Genomic DNA, 22,599 nt, shown 5'->3' on the forward strand with positions numbered 1-22,599 from the left:
TATATATATTTATTGTGGCTGGGTGGGGTCTCTCACGCCTGTAATCCCAGCACTTTGGGAAGCCGCGGTGGCCTAGGGCAGATCACCTGAGGTCAGGAGTTTGAGACCAGCCTGGCCAATATGGAGAAACCCCATCTCTACTGAAAATACAAAAGTTAGCTGGGCATGGTGATGTGTGCCTGTAATCTCAGCTACTCGGGAGGCTGAGGCAGGAGAATCACTTGAACCTGGGAGGTGGAGGTTGCAGTGAGCTGAGATCTTGCCACTGCACTCCAGCCTGGGCAACAGAGCAAGACTCCATCTCAAAAGAAAAGAAAAGAAAAGAAAAAAACACCTTATTGCTTAAAAATGCTAGTGATCACCAGAACCTTTAGTAAGTCATAATCCTGAAACCTTTAGCAAGTCGTAATCTTTTTGCTGGTGGAGGGTCTTGCCTTGATGTTGATAGCTGCTGACTGATCTGGATGGTAGTTGCTGAAGATGGGAGTGACTGTGCCAATTTCTTAAGATAAGGCAACAGTGAAATTTGCTGCACCGATTGACTGATCCTTTCATGCAAGATTTCTCTCTAACATGCAATGCTGTTTGATAACATTTTACTCATAGTAGAACTTCTTTCAAAATTGAAGTCAATCCTCTCAAATCCTACAGCTGCTTTATCAATTAAGTTTACATAATATTCTAAATCCTTGTTGTCATTTATCAATGTTCACTGCATCCTTGCTAGGAGTAGACTCTATCTGAGGAAACCACTTTGATCATCCATAAGAAGCAATTCCTCATCCATTCAAGTTTTCTCATGATATTGCAGCAATTCAGTCACATCTTCAGACTCAACTTCTAATTCTAGTTCTTTGCTATTTCCATCATATTTGCAGTTACTTCCTCCACTGAAGTCTTGAACCCTTCAAAGTCATCAATGTATTCCAAGGTCTCCAGTGCAGTAGCACGATCATGGCTCACTGCAGCCTAGACTTCCGGGTTCAGGTGATTCTCCCGCCTCAGCCTCCTGAGTAGCTGGGACTACAGGTATACACCACCATGGCCAGCGATTTTTTTGTATTTTTAGTAGAGATGGGGTTTCGCCATGTTGTCCAGGCTGGTGTCAAATTCCTGGGCTCAAGGGGATCTGCCTGCCTCGGCCTCTTGAAGTGCTGGGATTACAAGTGTGAGTCACGATGCTCGGCCTCACTTTCTTATCTTTTATGTGTTCACTGGGGTAGCACTTTTAATTCCTTCAAGAATTTTTCCTTTGCATTCACAACTTGGCTGACCATTTGGCACAAGAGGCCTAGCCTTCAGCCTATCACAGTGTTCACCATGCCTTCCTCACTATGCGTAATCATCTCTAGCTTTTGATTTAAAGTGAGAGAAGTGCAACTCTTCCTTTCATTTGAATACTCAGAAGCTAATACAGAGTTATCAGTTAGCCTAAGTTCAATATTGTTGTGTTTCAGGAAATAGGGAGGTACGAGGAGGGGAGAACAGTCGGTGGAGCAGTCAGCACACACACAACACTTACTGATTTTTTTTTTTTTTTTTTGAGACAGAGTCTCGCTCTGTCACCCAGGCTAGAGTGCAGTGATGGAACCTTGGCTCACTTTAGGCTCCGCCTCCCGGGTTCCCGCCATTCTCCTGGCTCAGCCTCCTGAGTAGCTGGGACTACAGGCGCCCGCCACCACGCCTGGCTAATTTTTTGTATTTTTTAGTAGAGTCAGGGTTTCACCGTGTTAGCCAGGATGGTCTCTCTATCCTGACCTTGTTGATCTGCCCGCCTCAGCCTCCCAAAGTCCTGGGATTACAGGCATGAGCCACCGTGCCCGGCCTGATTTTTTTTTTTTTTTTTTTGAGACGGAGTCTCACGCTGTCACCTGGGCTGAAGTACAGTAATGTGATCTCTGCTCACTACAACCTCCACTTCCCGGGTTCACAAGATTCTTCTGCCTCAGCCTCCTGAGTACCTGGGATTTACAGGCACACACCACCATACCCGGCTAATTTTTTGTATTTTTAGTAGAGACAGGGTTTCACTATGTTGGCCAGCCTGGTCTCGAACTGCTGACCTTGTGATCCACCCACCTCCACCTCCTAAAGTGCTGGGATTACAGGCCTGAGCCACTGCACCCGGCCCACTTACTAAGTTCACTGTCTTATATGGGTGCGGTGCCCCAAAACAATTTTAATAGTAACATCGAAGATCACTGATCACAGGACACCATAACAGATATAATAATAATGAAAGAGCTTGAACTATTGGATGAATTACCAAAATGTGGCACCGAGACAGGAGGTGAGCACATGGTGTTGGAAAAATGGCACCAACAGACTTGCTCAACACAGGGGTGCCACAAACTTTCAATCTGTAAAAAAAATATGCAATTATCTGTGACGTGCAATAACCCAAAGTGCAATAAAGTGAGGTATGCCTGGCTGGGCATGGTGGCTCACACCTGTAATCCCAACACTTTGGGAGGCAGAGGCTGGCGTATCACGAGGTCAGGAGATCGTGACCATACTGGCTAACACAGTGAAAACTACTAAAAATACAAAAAAAATAGCCGGGTGTGGTGGCGGGCACCTGTTGTCCCAACTACACGGGAGGCTGAGGCAGGAGAATGGCGTGAACTCAGGAGGCAGAGCTTGCAGTGAGCTGAGATCGCACCACTGCACTCCAGCCTGGGCGACAGAGCGAGACTCCATCTCAAAAAAAAAAAAAAAAAAAAAAAAGAAGTGAGGTATGCCTTTACCTAGAAGTAAAAAGGACTATAAGAGAATACTATGAATAACTGTATGCTAACAAGTCAGATGAAATGGGCAAATTCCTGGAAACACAAAAACTACCAAAATTGATGCAAGAAAAAACAGGAAATCTGAACAGACCTATAACAAGTAACCAGATTTAATCTGTAATCAAAAACCTCCCAACAAAGAAAATCCCAGGACCAGATGGCTTCACAAGTGAATTCTACCAATTACTTAAAGAATTAACATCAATCCAGCCAGGCGCGGTGGCTCACACCCGTAATCCCAGCACTTTGGGAGGCTGACAAGGGCAGATCACCTGAGGTCAGGAGTTTGAGACCAGCCTGGCCAACATAGTGAAACCCAGTCTCTAGTAAAAATACAAAAATTAGCGGGGCGTGGTGGTGCACACCTGTAATCCCAGCTACTCTGGAGGCTGAGACAGGAGAATCGCTGGAACCCAGCAGGCAGAGGTTGCAGTGAGCTGAGATCATGCCACTGTACTCCAGCCTGGGTGACAGAGCAAGATTCTGTCGCAAACAAAACAAAGAGAATTAACAACAATCCTACATCAGGGTAGTGCGCAAAATAGAAAGAAAAAAGAAATTTACAACAACCCTCAAACTCTTCCATAAAATAGAAGAAAAACACTTTACAACTCATTCTACGTGACCTGAGGCCAAAGTAACATACAGACCATTCCAAGAAAATTACAGACCATATGAATATAGATGCAAGAATCCTCCACAAAGCACTAGCAAACCTAACCCAGCAACATATTATCAGAATTACACACCATGACCAAGTAGGAATTATTCCAGAAATGCAAGATTGTTTAACATATGAAAATCAATCAATGTGGCACTGTGGCTCACCCTGTAATCTCAGCATTTTGGGAGGCTGAAGCAGGTGGATCACTTGAGGTCAGGAGTTCGAGACCAGCCTAGTCAACATGATGAAATCTGTCTCTACTGAAAATACAAAAAAAAAATTAGCTGATTGTGGTGGTGGACACCTGTAATCCCAGCTAGTCGGGAAGGTGAGGCAGGAGAATCGCTTGAACCTGGGAGGCAGAGGTTGCTGTGAGCCGAGATCGTGCCATTCACTCCAACCTGGGTAACAGAGTGAGACTCCATTTCAAAAAAAATAGGAAAGAAAGGCTGGGTGTGGTGGCTCATGCCTTTAATACCAGCACTTTGGGAGATTGAGGCAGGCGGATCACTTGAGGTCAGGATTTCGAGACCAGCCTGGCGAACATGGTGAAACGGCATCTCTACTAAAAATACAAAAATTAGCCAGGCATGGCGACGCATGCCTGTAATCCCAGCTACTCTGGAGGCTGAGGCACAAGAATTACTTGAACCCAGGAAGCAGAGGTTGCCGTGAGCCAAGCTTGTTCCACTGCACTCCAGCCTGGGCAACAGAGCAAGACTGTCTCAAAAAAAGAAAAAGAAAATCTATCAATGTAATACACCACATTAACAGAATGAAGGGGAAACACAACATGATCACCTCAACTTATGAACAAAAAGCATGTGACAAAATCTAACATGCTTTCAAGATAAAAAGCACATGTCAAAGTCCAACACTCGTTCAAGATAAAAAGCATGTGTCAAAGTCCAACACACGTTCAAGATAAAAATGCTGAATAAACAAGGAATAGATGGAAACTTCCTCAACTTGATAAAGAGCATTTATGAAAAATCCACAAATAACATTATACTTAATGGCGAAAGACCTAAAGCCTTCCCCCAAAGATCAGGAACAAGACAAGGATCCGTGGTTTCACCATTTCATCTACTCAACATTGTACTAGAAGTTCTAGCTAGTGCAATTTGGCAAGATACGAGCTTCCACATAGAGGTGGGAAAAAAATGGCAAGAAAAAGATACAAAAGTTAAGCAAATTGAAAAAGAGGTAAAACTATTCATAGTCACAGATGACATAATATATACATATGTAGAAAATCCTAAAGAATACATGCATACACACAGAGACACATACACACACAGACACATACACACATACACAAACTTTTAGAGCTAATAAAGCCAGCAAAGTTGCAGAATTCAAGATTAACACACAATAGCCTGGCTCAGTGGCTCGTGCTTGTAATCCCAGCACTTTGGGAGGCTGAGGTGGGTGGATCACTTGAGGTCAGGTGTTCAAGACCAGCTTGGCCAACATGGTGAAACTCTGTCTCGACTAAAAATATAAAAATTAACTGGGTGTGGTGGCACACACCTGTAGTACCAGCTACTCAAGGGCCTGAGGCAGGAGAATCACTTAAACCTAAGAGGTGAGGTTGCAATGAAGTGAGATCAGGCCACTGCACTCCAGCCTGGGTGACAGAGTGAGATTCCGCCTCCAAAAAAAAAAAAAAAAAATTAACACACAAAATTCAGGTCAGGCACAGTGGCTCATGCCTGTAATCCTAGCACTCTGTGAGGCTGAGGTAGGTGGATCACCTGAGGTCAGGAGTTTGAGACCAGTCTGGCCAACACAGCAAAACCCCATCTCTACTAAAAATACAAAAATTAGCTGGGTGTGGTGGCACATGCCTGTAATCCCAGCTACGCAGGAGGCTAAAGCTGGAGAATTGCTTGAACCCGGGGGGCAGAGGTTGCAGTGAGCTGAGATCACGCCACTTCACTCCAGCCTGGGGGAAAGGGCGAAACTCCGTCTCAAAACAAACAAACAAAATTCAGTTATATTTATATACACTAACAATGAACAACATGAAAAGGAAATTAAGAAAACAACTCCATTTACAATAGGATACAAAAGAGTAAAACACCTAGGAAAAAATTAACCCAGGAAGTAAAAAACTTGCCCATTGAAAATATAAAACATTGGCTGGGCTTAGTAGCTCATGCCTGTAATCCCAGCACTTTGGGAGGCCCAGGCAGGCGAATCACCTAAGCTCAAGAGTTTGAGACCAACATGGCCAACATGGTGAAACCCTATCTCTACTAAAACACAAAAAATTAGCCGGGCATGTTGGCACATGCCTATAATCCCAGTTACTTGGGAGGCTGAGGTATGAGAATGACTTGAACCCAGGAGGCGGAGGTTGCAGTGAGCTGAGATCATGCTACTGCACACCAGCCTGGATGACAGAGTGAGATTCTGCCTCAAAAAAAAAAAAAAGAAGAAGAAGAAGGAGAAGAAAATTTCCAAACATTGTTGAAATTAAAAGTTTTTTTTGAGACAAGGTCTCACTCTGCCACCCAGCCTGGAGTGCAGTGGCCCAGTCGTGGCTCACTGCAGCCTTAACCTGGGCTCAGGCAATCCTCCCTCTTCAGCCTCCTGGGTAGCTGAAACTACAGGCGTGCACCACCACGCCCAGCTATTTTTTAAAATTTTTTCTTTTCTTTCTTTTTTTTTGTAGAGCTGGGATCTCACTGTGTTGCCTAGGCTGTGCTGAAATAAACTAAAGAAGACCTAAAGAAATGAAAATATATTGTATGTTCATGGATTGGAAGATGTACATTGTTAAGATGGCAATACTATCCAGAGTGATACACAGATTCAGTGCAATCTCTATCAAAATTCCAGCCAAGCACAGCAGTGCATGCCTGTAGTCGCAGCTACTGAGGAAGCTGAGGTGGGAGAATAGCTTGAGCTCAGAGCTTGATATCAGCCTGGGGCAATATAGTGAGATTCTGTCTCTTAAAAAAAAAGAAAGAAAGAAAAGTCTATCCTTAAATTAATATGGAAGTGCAAGTAACCCCGGATAACTAAAATAATATTGAAAAAGAGAACAAAGCTGGATGGAGGACTCATACTTCCCAATGTCAAAACTTACTTTGAAGCTACAGTAATCAAAACAGTGTGGTACTGACATAAGAATGGACATGTAGTCCAATGGAATAGAAATGAAGCAACAGAAATAAACCCATCTTTGGCTAAATAATTTTTGACAAAAATTCTAAGACCATTCAATGGGGAAAGATAGTCTCTTTAACAAATCTGAACCCCTACCTCACACCATATGCAAAAACTAACTCAAAACAGATAAATGACCTATATTATAGGACCTAAAACTGTAAGACTCTTAGAAGAAAATGTAGGCATAATTTCACTCATATCTGTGTGAAAAGACCACCAAACAGGTTTTATGTGAGCAGTAAAACTGTTTATTTCACCTGGGTGCAGGTGGGCTGAGTCCAAAAAGACAGTCAGTGAAGGGAGACAGGCGTGGGGCCGTTTTATGGGATTTGGGTAGGTAAAGGAAAATTAGTCAAAGGGGGTTGTTTTTTGGCGGGCAGGGGTGGGGGTCACAAGGTGCTCAGTGGGGGAGGTTTTGAGCCAGGATGAGCCAGAAGAAGGAATTTCACAAGGTAATGTCATCACTTAAGGCAAGAACAGGTCATTTTCACTTTAGTGATTCTTCATTTACTTCAGGCCATCTGGATATATACATGCAGGTCACAGGGTATATGATGGCTTAGCTTACGCTCAGAGGCCTGACACGTAAATCTTCATTACTTTGGATTTGGCAATGAATTCTCAAATAAGACACCAAAGCCATGGGCAACAACAGAAAAAAAACAAAAAAACAAAAACAAAAAAAAAAAAAAAAAAAAGATAAAAGGGAACTTCACATCAACATTTAAATTTTTTATTTATTTTATTTATTTATTTAGAGACAGGGTCTCACTCTGTTGTTCAGGCTGGAGTGCAGTGGTGTGATTTCAGCTCACTGCAACTTCTGCCTCCCAGGCTCAAGAGATCCCCAAACCTAGCCTCCTGAATAGGTGGGACTACAGGCCCATGACATCATGGCCGGCTAAGTTTTTTTTTTTTTTTTTTTTTTTTTTTAAGATGGAGTTTCACTCTTGTTGCCCAGGCTGGAGTGCAGTGGTGCCATCTCGGCTCACTGCAACCTCCACCTCCTGGGTTCAAGCAATTCTCCCACCTCAGCCTCCTGAGTAGCTGGGATTACAGGCACGTGCCACCATGCCCAGCTAATTTTTGCATTTTTAGTAGAGATGGCGTTTCACCACGTTGGCCAGGCTGGTCTTGAACTCCTGACTTCAGGTGATCTGCCTGCCTCAGCCTCCCAAAGTGCTGGGATTACAGGCATGAACCACCACGCCAAGTTTTGTATTTTTTTGTAGAGACAGGGTTTCACCATGTTGCCCAGGCTGGTCTTGAACTCCTGGGCTCAAGCAATCCTTCTGCTTTAGCCTCCTAAAGTGTTGGGATTACAGGCATGAGCCTCCGTGCCCAGCCTAAAACTTTTGTTTATCAAATGACATTATCAAGAAAGTGAAAAGACACCATATGGGATAGGAGAAAATATATGCAATCATATATTCAGTAAGGGTCTAGTTTCCAGAATATATAGAGAGCTCTTAGAACTCAACAACAAAAAGACAACCCCAAAAATGGACAAAGGGCTTGAATAGACACTTCTTCAAAGATGACATACAGGCCGGGCACAGTGGTTCATGCCTGTAATCCTAGCACTCTGGGAGGCCGAGGCAGGTGGATTGCTTGAGGTCAGGAATTCGAGACAAGCCTGGGCAACATGGCGAAACCCTGTCTCTACAAAGATTATAAAAATTAGCTGGGTGTGGTGGTGTGTGCCTATAATCCCAGCTGCTCGTGAGGCTGAGGTGGGAGGATTACTTGAGCCTGGGAGGCAGAGGTTGCAGTGAGCCAAGATCATGCCATTGCACTCCAGCCTGGGTGACACAGTGAGACTCTGTCTCAAAAAATACATAAATAATAAAACAAAGAAGCTATACAAATGCCCAACAAGCACAAGAGAAGATGCTCAACGTTATTATTCATTAGAGAAATGTAAATCAAAACCACAAGTAGATACCACTTCATATCCACTAGGACGGTTATAGTCTTTTTTCTTTTTTTTGAGACAGTCTCACTGTGTCGCCCAGGCTGGAGTACAGTAGTGTACTGTAGGAGTACTTCAGCTCACTGCAACCTTCACTTTCCAGGTTCAAGCAATTCTCCCACCTCAGCCTCCCAAGTAGCTGGGACTACAAGCATGCACCACCACACCCAGCTAATTTTGTATTTTTAATAGAGACAGGGTTTTGCCATGCTGGCCAGGCTGGTCTTGAACTCTTGACCTCAAGTAGTCTGCCCTATTCGGCCTCTCAAAGTGCTGGGATTACAGGCGTGAGCCAGCACACCCAGCTCTGGTTATAGTAATTTTTTTAATGAAAAAAAGTAAGTGTTAGCAAGAATGTGGAGACATTAGAACCCCTATACACTGCTGGTGAGAATATAAAATGGTACAGCCGCCATGACAAACAGTCTGGCAGTTCCTCAAAAAGTTAAATGTGGCCAGGTGCAATGGCTCAAGCCTATAATCCCAGCTCTTTGGGAGGCTGAGACGGGCAGATAACGAGGTCAGGAGATCAAGACCATCCTGGCTAACACGGTGAAACCCCATTTCTACTAAAAAATACAAACACCTAGCCAGGCGAGGTGGCGGGCACCTGTAGTCCCAGCTACTCGGGAGGCTGAGGCAGGAGAATGGCGTAAACCTGGGAGGCGGAGCTTGCAGTGAACTGAGATCCAGCCACTGCACTCCAGCCTGGGTGACACAGCAAGACTCCGTCTCAAAAAAAAAAAGTTAAACGTACAGCTACCATATGATCAAGCAATTCCTATGCTAAGTGAAAGAAGCCAGACATAAAAGATCATATATTGTATGATTACATGTATTTGAAATATTCAGAATAGGCAAATCCACATAGATAGGAAGCAGATCAATGTTGATGGGGAGTAGGGGATGGGGAACTGGGGAGTAACTGTTAATGGATATGGGGTTTTCTGTGGGGTGATGGAAATGTTTTGGTACATGATAAAGGTAGTAGTTGTACAACACTGTGAATATACTAAATGCCACATTTTAAAATGGTTAATTTTAAATTATGCATATTTTGGCTCAATTGTTTTAAAAAAATTATTTTTTTTAAAAAAGGATCTTACTCAAGACCATACAGCAGAGCTGGAATTCCATCTTCAGAGCCCACACTCTGCCTGTCCTGCTTCCCAAGAAAAGTGCCTCCAGAGACCCCAGGATGCCATGCAGGACAGTAGACCAGTAGCCAAGCACGATCTTGGTTCAGATAATAATTCCATCCTTCCAGCACTTGGAGGCAGGGGACTCCCTCCAGGTTGGAGGCAGCTCTGGAGCTCCCAAAGCCAGGCCATGAAGCCGGTGTAGTGTGGGGGCCTAAGGAGGGGGCAAGCACTCAGGAGGAGGGAGAAGGATGTGAGGGGTGAACAGACCTCCCTTGAGGGGCTGTTGGAAAACTCAGGGTGGGCAAAGCCCTTAGCTGGGGCTGACATATGATGGGGCCTCAGGAAACTACAGCCGTTGACCTTCACCTTGGGACAAGTGAAGGGTCTGATTAGCTGTCTTTTAGGCTTCAATCAAGCCTTCAATTGACTTGGGACAGAACCCTGTTAAAACTGCAGCTGGGGCAGGGCACAGTGGCTCACACCTGTAATTCCAGCACTTTGGGAGGCTGAAGCGGGTGGATTACCTGAGGTCAGGATTTCGAGACCTGCCTGGCCAACATGGCGAAACCCCATCTCTACAAAAAAAATACAAAAATTAGCTGGACCTGGTGACGCACGCCTGTAGTCCTAGCTACTTGGGAGGCTGAGGCGGGAGAACTGCTTGAACCCAGGAGGTGGAGGTTGCAGTAAGCCAAGATTGCACCACTGCACTCCAGCCTGGGTAACAGAGCGAGACTCCATCTCAAAAACAAAAAACAAAAAAACACCTGCAGTTGGGAGATGGCCATCTGTGAATGGCCCAATCTGGGACTGCACTGATTCAGTTCTTGAGGGGTAGGTGGTTGTGGGTCTAGATGGCAGAAACCAGCCTGGAAAGGGGACTCGGGGTGGAATCTCGGGTGAGTCTCGTGTCTGGCTTTAGCTGTGGGAGGCAAGTGGGAGGAGCCCAGTGCCATGTGTCAGACGACAGCAGTAGAGTCGTGTGACAGTTACTTTTATTTGTCAAGCTGGCTAAGTCATGGCACCCAGACAGTTGATCAAACACCAAGTTTAGACATCATTATGAAGGTGTTTTTTTTTTTTTTTTGAGACGGAGTCTCACTCAGTCGCCCAAGCTGGAGTGCTGCGGGCTATCTCGGCTCACTGCAAGCTCTGCCTCCCGGGTTCACGTCATTCTCCTGCTTCAGCCTCCCGAGTAGCTGGAACTACAGGTGCCCGCCACCACCCCCAGCTAATTTTTTGTATTTTTAGTAGAGACAGGGTTTCACCGTGTTAGCCAGGATGGTCTCAATCTCCTGACCTCGTGATCCGCCTGCCTCGGCCTCCCAAAGTGCTGGGATTACGGGCAAGGGCCACCACACCCTATGAAGGCATTTTTTTTTAAGAAAAAATTTACATTTAAATCAGTAGACTTTACTCAAAGTCTACCTTCTCTGAAGATGATTTCCTTCTCTGAAGGAGAAAACCCAGTTATTTTCTCTCTGCCCTCACACTCAATACAACACTTCGCTTCTGGTCACCAAACTTGATGGGGATTCTTCCCCACACACCACCCAAGCAGCTCTCCAGTGGACACCAACAGAGTGTCCTATCATTCAATTCCATTCTGATATTATTTACCTGGAGATAGTGTCAGATCCCATGGGTTGAGGGCTCAGTCCCACATACCTGCCCCACTTCAGATGCCAACTGCACATAGTAGGTTGTTGCTTACACTTCTTTTTTTTTCTTTTGAGATGGAGTTTCACTCTTGTTGCCCAGGCTGGAGTGCAATGGCATGAACTTGGCTCACTGCAGCCTTCACCTCCTGGGTTCAAGCGATTCTCCTGCCTCAGCCTCCTAAGTAGCTAAGATTACAGACATCCACCACCACCCAGCTAATTTTTTGTATTTTTAGTAGAGACAGGGTTTCCCCATATTGGCCAGGTTGATCTCGAACTCCTGGTCTCAGGTGATCCGCCTGCCTCAACCTCCCCAAAGTGCTGGGATTACAGGCATGAGCCACTGTACCCAGCCAGTTGCCTACACTTCTGACCAACCAGATATAAACCAAGCTCCCCTAACTCCTTCCCTGGGTTTAATTTGCTAGAGAGTTCCCCGAACTCAGGGAACCACTTATGTCTACTATCCTTTCATTATAAAGAATATTACAGGTGGGGCACAGTGGCTCATGCCTGTAATCCTAGCACTTTGGGAGGCCGAGGTGGGCGGATCACCTGAGGTCGTGAGTTCGCGACCAGCCTGACCAACATGGAGAAACCCCATCTCTACTAAAAATACAAAAATTAGCTGGGCGTGGTGGCACATGCCTGTAATCCCAGCTACTTGGGAGGCTGAGGCAGTAGAATCGGGAGGCGGAGGTTGCCATGAGCAGAGAGAGCACGATTGCACTCCAGTATGGGTAACAAGAGTAAAACTCCATCTCAAAAAAAAAAAAAAAGAATATTACAAGGGATACAGATGAACGGCCAGGTGGAAGAGATGCACAGGGCAAGGTGTGAGGGGCAGGCTGCAGAGCTTCTGTACCACCTCTGGACACACGACCCTCCGGGAACCTGCAGGTGTTCCGCTATCTGGAAGCTCTCCAAACCCTGACCTTCTGGGGTTTCATTGAGCCTTTATTAAAGGGTCAGCATAATTGATAACATAATTGGCCACTGGTGATATACTCAATTTTCAGCCTGTCTCCTCCTCCCTAGAGGTCAGAGGGTGGGACTGAAAGTTCCAACTCTTTAATCACATGGTTGGTTCCTCTGGCAACCAGACCCCATCCTGAGGCTATTTAAGAGTTCAGGAAGACTTGCATCACTAGAACAAAAGATGCTCTTGTCCCTCAGGAAATTTCAAGGGATTTAGGAACTCTGTGTTAGGAACTGGAGAGAGAGAGACCAAACATATATTTCTTTTTTTGTTGGTTTGTTTTTGAGACAGGGTCTTGCCTTGTTGTCCAGGCTGGAGTGAAGTGGCACAATCACAGCTCACTGCAACCTCGAATTCCTGGGTTCAAGTGATCCCCCCACTTCACCTTCCTGAGTAGCTGGGTCTACTGGAGAACACCAACATACTTGGCTAATTTTTTAAAATTTTTGTAGAAATGGGGTCTCACCGTGTTGCCCAGGTTGGTCTCAAACTCCTGGGCTCAAGTGATCCTCCCACCTCAATCTCCCAAAGTGCTGGGATTACAGGCGTGAGCCACCGTGCCCAGCCACGGCCATTTATTATATTACAATAGCACAACCTTCCATAATGTGGGTGAGTCTCATCTAATCAGTTGAAGGCCTTAAGGGAAAAAGATAGAGGGAATTCTGCCTCTAGATTGCCTTTTATAGTGAGACAGGGTCTCACTTTGTCACCCAGGTTGGAGTACAGCGGTGCAATCATGGCTCACTGCAGCCTTGACTTCCTGGGCTCAAATTATCCTCCCATCTCAGCTTCCCGAGTAGCTGGGCACGCACCACCATGCCCGGCTAATTGTTTTGTATTTTTGTAGAGACAGGGTTTCACCATGTTGCCCAGGTTGATCTCATAGAGACAGTGTTTCACCATGTTGCCCAGGTTGATCTCAAACTCCTGACCTCAAGCAATCCGCCCGCCCTGGCCTCCCAAAGTGCTGGGATTACAGGCGTGAGCCACCGCTCCTGGCTTGACTGCCTTTTAACTTGAGCTGCAACATCCAATTCTCCCTAGGTTTCCAGCCTGCCCTGTGGAATTTGGACTTGCCAGTTCCCATAATCACATGAGCCAATTCCTCAAAATCAGTCACTTACTCTCTCCTGCTCTCTTTCTGTCACATGCGTGCACACACACACACACACACACTCACAGTTGTTTCTCTGGAGAACGCTTAACACAAGTCTCTCTGGGGAGAGTCCAGGTATGCCCTGCCATCTGGCCTGTAGTAAGGGCACCAGCAGATCCCTCGTTATTGGTTATTAATGCCATTTTTTGTTTGTTTGTTTGAGACAAGGTCTCACTCTGGTAAGAGTCACCACACCTGGCTACACTGGTCTTTGAAACTCCCACTCCCCTCTCTGTCACAAACAGTCCCTCTCCCCAGCCAGGTGCCTCTACCCACAGTAGCAGCTTTCTGCCACCTTCTGGGCCTTCCATGTGGCTTTCCCTGATCTTGACACCTCACCAAGCCCCAGTCACCATTTTACAGTGTCCCCTTAGACTAGGGTCTCTGGGGACACTTCATAAGCATCTTAACTATTCATTCAACAAACATGTATTGATGACACCTGCTGTGCGCCTAACACTGTAGTGGGGGACTGGGGGCAGATGAGCAGGCAAGTCTTCTTTGAGGTAATAAATGGGTATCATGTGAGCACTGCAGATGAAACTCAAATGCTCAAAGGGCCACTGGCAGAGGCAGACAAGGAAGGGCAGGGGTGGGAGTTTGGCAAAGAGAAGACTGTTTGCAAAGTGGGGGCCACTCTGGTGCTGTGGCCCATTGTCACCCTGTGGGGATGCAGGCCAGCCACTGCCAGATCTTCTGAACTTAAAAATAAAAGATAGGCCTGGCTCAGTGGCTCATGCCTATGATCCCAGCACTTTGAGAGGCCAAGATGGGTGGATCTCTTGAGTCCAGGAGTTTAAGACCAACCTGGGCAACACAGCAAAACCTCATCTCTACAAACAAATACAGAAATGTAGCCAGGTGTGGTGGCACACACCTGTAGGCCCAACAACCCGGGAGGCTGAGGTGGGAGAATCACCTGAGCCTGGGAGGTTGAGGCTGCAATAGCCATGATGTGCCTCTGCACTCCAGTCTGGGCACTGGAGTGAGACTCTGTCTCAAAAATAGAATAAAATAAAATAATGAGTCACACATGGTGGCATACACCTGTAGTCCCAGCTACTTGGAAAGGTCCCAGCCCAGTAAGGCTGAGGCTGTGGTGAGCCATGATTGCACCACTGCACTCCAACCTGGGCTACAGAGTGAGACACCATCTCAAAAAAATAAAATAAAAGGCAGAAAGATGGGTTGTACGTGAAATCCGATTCACCAGTGTTAACTACTAACATGATTCAAACATTTTTCTTTTCTTACAGAGACATGGGTCTCACTATGTTCACCAGGTTAGTCTTGAACTCTTGGCCTCAAGTGATCCCCCTGCCTTGGCCTCCCAAAGTGTTGGGATTACAGGCATGAGCCACCGAGCCCAGCCCAAACTGAATTTTTTTTTTGAGATAGAGTCTCTTGTGTTACCCAGGCTGGAGTGTAATGGTGCTATCTTGGCTCACTGCAACCTCTGCCTCGGTTTCAAGCGATTCTCCTGCCTCAGCCTCCAGAATAGCTGTGATTACAGGGACCCAGGCCCAGCTAATTTTAGTATTTTTAGTAGAGATGGGGTTTCACCATGTTGGCCAGGCTGGTCTCAAACTCCTGACCTTGGGTGATCCATCCGCCTCGGCCTCCCAAAATGCTGGGATTACAGGTGTGAGCCACTGCGCCCAGCCTCCTTAATGTTTTAAAATATCAGTTTGGGGCAGGGTGCAGTGGCTCACGCCTGTAATCTCAGCACTTTGGGAAGCCAAGGGGGGCAGATCACTTGAGGCCAGGAGTTTGAGACCAGTCTGGCCAACATGGTGAAACCCCATCTCTACTAAAAATACCAAAAAATTAGCCGGGCATGGTGGTGCTTCCCTGTAATCTCAGCTACTCAGGAGGCTGAGGCAGGAGAATCACTTGAACCTAGGAGGCAGACATTGCAGTGAGCTGAGATCGCGCCACTGCACTCTAGACTGGGTGACAAAGCCAGACTCTGTCTTAAAAATAATAATAAGGTGGGGATGGGCGTGATGGTTCACGCCTGTAATCCCAGCACTTTGGGAGGCGAACAGATCACCTGAGGTCGGGAATTCGAGACCAGCCTGACCAACATGGAGAAACCCCGTGTCTACCAAAAATACAAAATTAGCTGGGTGTAATGGTGCATGCCTCTTATCTCAGTTACTCTAGAGGCTGAGGCAGGAGAATTGCTTGAACCCAGGTGGCAGAGGTTGCTGTGAGCAGAGATCGGGCCATTGCACGCCAGCCTGGGCAACAAGAGAGAAACTCCATCTCAAAATCATCATCATCATCATCATCATCATCATCATCATCAGGCTGGGTGCAGTGGCTCACACCTGTAATCCCAGCACTTTGGGAGGCCAAGGCGGGTGGATCACCTGAAGTTAGGAGTTCGAGACCAGCCAGGCTAACATGGTGAAACCCCGTCTCTACTAAAAAATAATACAAAAAATTAGCCAGGCATGATGGCACACGTCTGTAATCCCGGCTACTCAGGAGGCTGAAGCAGGAGAATCGCTTGAACCCAGGAGGCAGAGGTTGCAGTGAGCCAAGATTGCGTCATTGCACCCCAGCCTGGACGAGAAGAGCAAAACTCTGTCTCAAATAACGGTAATAAAAAATAATAAATAAAACACTGAGGAGGTCAAAGAAAATCCAAATGGCAGCATGTCTGGCTTCTGAGCCTCCCGTCTGCAAGGCCTGTGCTGAAAGGATCTGCACTTGCCTTTCTCCTCTTTACAGCCAAGGTCACCAGCGGAAACCCCTCAAGGACAATACCTGTGTCTCCTCCAGGGCCAATCCCTTCATGCCTAACACAGTCCCTGGCAGGGAGCAGGTACTCAGTGTGCGTTTTTGCACTAGGTTGCAAAATAAAGGTTTTCTAATCATTCTTCAACTCCACAACCGTGGCACCCTACTGCCTGTGGAATAGCGGGACAAACACTTTATCCTTATCTGAAGCCCTGCCCAGTCTGTCCTGACATCCCAAGATTCAGAGCACTCTGCCCTATAGGGGCCTCCCTGGATCAGCCTAAAAAGTTGAGTAATATACAGTAATTGATTTAGCAGTGGCAGTGTCTGCCCTTCCCACGGCTTCTCGTGTTCTAAAGAGTCCATAGATGAATTAATCCACAAATACTTATTAAGAGTATGGTGGCCTGATATTGGAATGTTCAAAGCCTTCTGCTTAAGAGTTTGTGTGTGGCCAGGCGCGGTGGCTCACACCTGTAATCCCAGCACTTTGGGAGGCCAAGGTAGGCAGATCAGGAGGTCAGGAGATCGAGACCATCCTGGCTAACATGGTGAAACTCCGTCTCTGCTAAAAATACAAAAAATTAGCCGGGCATGCGGCAGGCTACTCAGGAGGCTGAGGCAGGAGAATCGCTTAAGGCAGAGGTTGCAGTGAGCCGAGATTGTGCCACTGCACTCCAGCCTGGGCAACATAGCAAGAATCCCCCTAAAAAAAAAAAAAAAAGAGAGAGATTGTGTGTGTTGTGTTGGGGAGCGAGGCGTATGGACACAAGGTCTCCGCCCTGGGAGGAGAAGTGCCGGGGAGTAGGACAAGTACCACTACTTCGGACGGGGAGGGGGATGCCTCCAATGCGGGCTTCCCTAATTCCTGCAGATCATACACTGGCCCCCAACTTCACACTGGCCAGAATCCCGGTTTTAGTCTTTTCTGTGCCACCAAACCCTGGGCCCTCCTCTTTCTAGAAGTAAAGAAAACACCTTTGGCCTCTGCCCAGAGCTACAGATACCTGGAGTAGGAACAGGTAGGAGATGCGTGGTGGATAAATACCAGAGAGACTTGGGATCGAATCCCACTCATACCCCCAGTTCAGTTTTCCTCAGCTTGCTGCTCCCAACAGGAAGGATGTGAAAATTAAGATTCCTTACCGCTCGCACCTCCAGTTGAGTTTTCTCCAGGTTGCTGCTCCAAACAGGCAGGATGTGAAAATTTAGACGCTTTTCCCACCCCGCTCTATAAAACAGGGCCGACGAGGATGGGATTCGAACCCACGCGTGCAAAGCACAATGGATTAGCAGTCCATCGCCTTAACCACTCGGCCACCTCGTCCTACTAACATAGTTGTTTCCACATTCACTTATCTCTCATCTCCTCCGCACCTTCCAAGCACTACCACCGATCTCGGAGCGCAGACCTCTTCGGACACGGGGAAACGAGAAGCCGCGGAAGGAAGGGAGCGTTATGATTTCTTTTCAGCTGAGCCCGCGCCATCCTCTACCACGCTGCAGCCGAGCTCTGCCACGGTTTCCCTCCGAGTCCAGCCCAGCGCGCTGCTCGTCCAAGGCGCGCTTGGTCCAGGGTGCGCGCGCCGGCAGGGAGGGAGGAGAGCGCGTCCCGGGAAGCCGGCGGGGCCCGGGCGGGCGGGGCGTCTGCACGGCGCGCGGCCGGGCGGCGGGGCTGTGGCTCCTCCTCCCTCGCAGGGGGCGAGCCGACGCGCGGGGGGCTGGGGGCGGCAGCGGCGGGCTGCGGGCGGCAGGCGGGGCGGCGCGGCGCGCGGGGCTCGGCTGGCCTCGGCTCGCCTCGGCTGCGCTCGGCTGGCTGCGGTAAATCCGGGCTTGCGGCCGCTGGTGTAGTCTGTGGCCGGGTGGTCCTTGCTGCGCGCCCCGAGCCCCGACAGCCATGCAGATGTCCTACGCCATCCGGTGCGCCTTCTACCAGCTGCTGCTGGCCGCGCTCATGCTGGTGGCGATGCTGCAGCTGCTCTACCTGTCGCTGCTGTCCGGACTGCACGGACAGGAGGAGCAAGACCAATATTTTGAGTTCTTTCCCCCGTCCCCACGGTCCGTGGACCAGGTCAAGACGCAGCTCCGCACCGCGCTGGCCTCCGGAGGCGTCCTGGACGCCAGCGGCGATTACCGCGTCTACAGGGGCCTGCTGAAGACCACCATGGAACCCAACGATGTGATCCTGGCCACGCATGCCAGCGTGGATAACCTGCTGCACCTGTCGGGTCTGCTGGAGCGCTGGGAGGGCCCGCTGTCCGTGTCGGTGTTCGCGGCCACCAAGGAGGAGGCGCAGCTGGCCACGGTGCTGGCCTACGCGCTGAGCAGCCACTGCCCCGACATGCGCGCCAGGGTCGCCATGCACCTCGTGTGCCCCTCTCGTTACGAGGCAGCCGTGCCCGACCCCCGGGAGCCGGGGGAGTTTGCCCTGCTGCGGTCTTGCCAGGAGGTCTTTGACAAGCTAGCCAGGGTGGCCCAGCCCGGGATTAATTATGCGTTGGGCACCAATGTCTCCTACCCCAATAACCTGCTGAGGAATCTGGCTCGTGAGGGGGCCAACTATGCCCTGGTGATCGATGTGGACATGGTGCCCAGCGAGGGGCTGTGGAGAGGCCTGCGGGAAATGCTGGATCAGAGCAACCAGTGGGGAGGCACCGCGCTGGTGGTGCCTGCCTTCGAGATCCGACGAGCCCGCCGTATGCCCATGAACAAAAACGAGCTGGTGCAGCTCTACCAGGTTGGCGAGGTGCGACCCTTCTATTATGGGTTGTGCACACCCTGCCAGGCACCCACCAACTATTCTCGCTGGGTCAACCTGCCGGAAGAGAGCTTGCTGCGGCCTGCCTACGTGGTACCTTGGCAGGACCCCTGGGAGCCATTCTACGTGGCAGGAGGCAAGGTGCCCACCTTCGACGAGCGCTTTCGGCAGTACGGCTTCAACCGAATCAGCCAGGTGCTCATAAGGCAGAGGGCAGGGGTAATGGGGCAGGAGGGGTGGTGGGATCAGGGAGTTATGAGGAGTGGCCCTGGATGGAGAGGAGGCAATGAAGCAGGAGGGATCACCGTTCCGGAGGTGGGTGGATGGTTTGGAAGATCCAGGATACTTCCAGAGGGGTGAGGGCGCTGGACTGTGGCTTTAGAGAAGTCAGTCTCAGCCCTGTCAATGTCATTAAACTTTGCTGACCTGTCTTTCCTCCTACAGGCCTGTGAGCTGCATGTGGCGGGGTTTGATTTTGAGGTCCTGAACGAAGGTTTCTTGGTTCATAAGGGCTTCAAAGAAGCGTTGAAGTTCCATCCCCAAAAGGAGGCTGAAAATCAGCACAATAAGATCCTTTATCGCCAGTTCAAACAGGAGTTGAAGGCCAAGTACCCCAACTCTCCCCGACGCTGCTGAGCCCTTCCCTACCCTAGTCTGAGAAGTCAGCCTCTGGGCTCCTCAGGCCACCATTTAGGCCTGACTGAGGTAAAAAATGTCGCTCCACTTTACAGAGGTAGCTGTGGTGTTGAAACACTGGACTTGAATATGGGGTGCTGGGATCAAGTCCTAGCTTTACCACTAACTAGCTGTGTGGCCTTGAGTAAATCCCGTTACCTCTCTGAGCCTCGGTTACCCTGTCTGTAAAAAGGGAGGTGAGAATACCTACCTCACGGAACTGTTGGGAGGCTCAGATGAGATGTTATATGTGAAAACATTCTGTAAGCTTCGTACAAATGTGAAGTATTAATATTATCGCAGTATTATTATTATTATTGTTATTATTAACAATCTTGGGTGGGTAGTAGGAGAGCAAAAAGTATGAATGGGATGGAGCTAAGAAGTCTGAGTACTTAATGAAATGGACTTTTTGGAAAGAAATCAGATGAAGGCATAAAATTTAGTTCTTAGCTCTTGAACAGAAGCCTTGGTTCTCTCAGGCCTTCGCCCTCAAGGGCTCTAGAGGAGGGAAGACTCTGCAGGCTCCATAGGTGACAGCCTGAGATCTGTCCCTTCAAGAGGCTGGGCTGGGTATGTGCCTACTGATGACAATGTGTAAATAAATGCGTGTTCACACCCACAGCTGGCTCCATTACTCTCCTGAGCTGGGGGTGGGGGGATCGGGGCCGGCTTCTCCCCTTGCACGTCGTGGGGAGGTGGCCGCGGACGAAGGGCGCCGTCTGCAAAGCACTGCAACAGCAGGGCCTTTCCTGCAGGCCAAAGGCCTGCGCGAATGTCGGCCAGTTACTATGGAGACCGGCCCGCGGTATCCCAGCATGCCTCGGGACCAAACTGTCCAATTGTGAGCACCCCCGACGGTCGCCTCCTGATGACGCACACGGAAGCACCGATAGGCTCTGCCTCCCGGAGAAAAGGGAGCCGCGCAGCGCCTACGGGAGACCGGCGCTGCTACCGGTACCGGCAACCACGGGCACCTCTCAGGGAATCTCGGTCTTGAGGCCAGAGGCCCCAGCCCCCGCGGTGCGTATCGCCATGCATGGCTTTTGGTTCGGCCTCTCCGGTTAGTTGAGCAGGGCCGGCACAATCTCCTCCGAGGCCGAAGCAGAGATTTAACTGGCCTGATGCGTGCTGGGCTGCGGGCGAGCCAGCGATGTTCCGGCCCGCTCCCGCGCATCTAGAAGCGAGCGGGAGGCCCCCTGGGCCCCGCGGAGAAGCTGGGTTGACCTCTGCGAGAATGGGGAGGGTCTGCCTTCCCTAGGGGCGTGTCCCGGAGGAGCTGCCATTCTGAAAAGCTAAATTGCCTGTGTACAGCGTTTTACAGTGTGCTTTTCCATCTCTTACCACCTGCGAGCTCCTCAACACTCAGAGCAGGAATGGTTATCCGCTTTTTGCACCCGGGGTAAGATGGGAAGACTGTGACTTAACTCACTTATAATCAGAACCAGCTGGAGGAGAGAAAGGTTTCTGGAAGAGATAGATTTAAAGCTGCGTCTTACAAAGTGAATATACTAACAGTGAAGAGGCATTGCAAGTGTTGGGAATTGAGGCTTGATAACGGGAAAGATGAAGCTGGTTTAGAGAACCGAGCTTTTCAAGTCAGGTGCAGATCATTAGTGAAATTGTTGCGGAATATGACTAAACGCTCACCTAGGCCAGGCCTATTATACACAACTTGAATTGGGGTCAAGGAAAGTTTGCTACCATCACAGGGACCTGGGACTACCGAAAAGTAAAAGCTAATGTCTGCCTCACAAAATTTTGTTGTTGTTGTTAAATTTGTATTTGCAAATCCTCCAGTCATCAAGTGAACCAGTACTGTGCTAGGTAAATAAGGTACGTGTGCAACCCCTGCCCTAGTGAGGCTCATAGACTGATTGGGGGAACAGACATGAGAATAGGCAAATAGATACAAACAAAGCTTCCTGGAGGGAGTGCCGTCTGCAGTGTTCTAAAGGACTACAAGCAGTGTCCAGAGAAGTTGGAAGAACACAATAAAATAGAAGCCTGCAGGGGGCTGAGAGATTATCTGCTGAGAGGACTGTTTTCTTCCTCTTAGGTGATCTCTTGGCAGTACTTGGCACTATCAGTACAATTACTACTTGGCAGTACTTGGCTTTCTTCTGAAATTCTCTTTCTCCACGGCTTCGGGTTTTGCCTCCTCCTTTGTAGGGGTCTCCTCATCTGCCCCTTTGGTAACCCTGGGAGTTCCATTATGGGCGTCTTCTGATTGCACACATTCTCCCTTGCTAGTCGCACCGTCTCCTGTGGCATGAAGAACTTGCTGTATGCTGACGACCAAATCTCTACAGCTCAGATTTCTCACTGAGACTTAGACCCATGTGCCCCCAGCTGCTTTCCTTCTCTTATTTCTGGGTCTTTGCTACTAACTCTACCTGGAATGTTCCCTCAATAAGTGCAGCTCACCCATCTGGTCCATCTTTGGAAGCCTCCCTGCTGCATCGGGCTCCAGGTCCTGGTTATATACTCCTCCCTTATGCCCCTGGTCTTAACTCTCATACTCCTTTGCTCCCCTCTCCCAGGAACTTGTAAACTCGGTGAGGTCAAAGACAGTCACACTTGGGGCCCCTGCATACCATAGCTTCTGACGGTACCTAGTATATGTTAGATGTTCAATGCATGTTAGGTGAGTCAGTAAAAGAAGGAATGCTTACCAGTGTTCACTGTTGCCGAGCAGACAATTAAAATAAGCACTGAAAAATACTGGCATTAGCCACAAGGAAGTCATTGGTTAATGCTACGGGATCAGTTTCAGCTGAGATTGATGACATTGAACGACTGGGAGGTCAAAGTAGGAACAGCCAGTGTTCATGAGATCTTGAAAAGCGTAACTGTGAAGTGGCAAATGGAG

General features: G+C 48.6%; 3 protein-coding genes and 1 non-coding gene across 7 annotated transcripts in view; 3 read left to right on the forward strand and 1 right to left on the reverse strand.

The window, feature by feature from the left end:
* Positions 1–22,599, forward strand: part of LOC111533669 (pyruvate carboxylase, mitochondrial-like) — a 1,148,173-nt gene that overhangs the window by 578,298 nt on the left and 547,276 nt on the right. The gene's annotated exons all lie outside the window — the stretch shown is intronic.
* TRNAS-GCU lies at positions 17,540–17,621 on the reverse strand. The gene has a single exon. It is a non-coding gene; the product is annotated as a tRNA-Ser (tRNA).
* On the forward strand, positions 17,906–20,349 carry B4GAT1 (beta-1,4-glucuronyltransferase 1). Its single transcript, XM_023186173.2, has 2 exons — positions 17,906–19,247; positions 19,497–20,349. The coding sequence occupies exons 1-2, from the start codon at positions 18,192–18,194 to the stop codon at positions 19,686–19,688; spliced, it is 1,248 nt and encodes a 415-aa protein (XP_023041941.1). The 5' UTR covers positions 17,906–18,191; the 3' UTR covers positions 19,689–20,349.
* Positions 20,598–22,599, forward strand: part of BRMS1 (BRMS1 transcriptional repressor and anoikis regulator) — an 8,042-nt gene continuing 6,040 nt past the window's right edge. For 2 of the 4 annotated variants that reach the window (XM_023186170.2, XM_023186167.2), the window contains exon 1: positions 20,598–20,750. Coding sequence is in view for 2 of the 4 variants with exons in the window: in XM_023186166.2 (XP_023041934.2) it covers positions 21,104–21,129 (26 nt within the window). In the remaining 2 variants the exon portion in view is untranslated. Of the gene's footprint in view, positions 20,751–20,792; positions 21,130–22,599 lie in introns of those variants that run through there. The other 2 variants (XM_023186166.2, XM_023186168.2) reach the window with 2 other exon arrangements.

Source organism: Piliocolobus tephrosceles, chromosome 13 (assembly GCF_002776525.5).
Source record: "Piliocolobus tephrosceles isolate RC106 chromosome 13, ASM277652v3, whole genome shotgun sequence".
NCBI classification, from domain to species: domain Eukaryota; kingdom Metazoa; phylum Chordata; class Mammalia; order Primates; family Cercopithecidae; genus Piliocolobus; species Piliocolobus tephrosceles.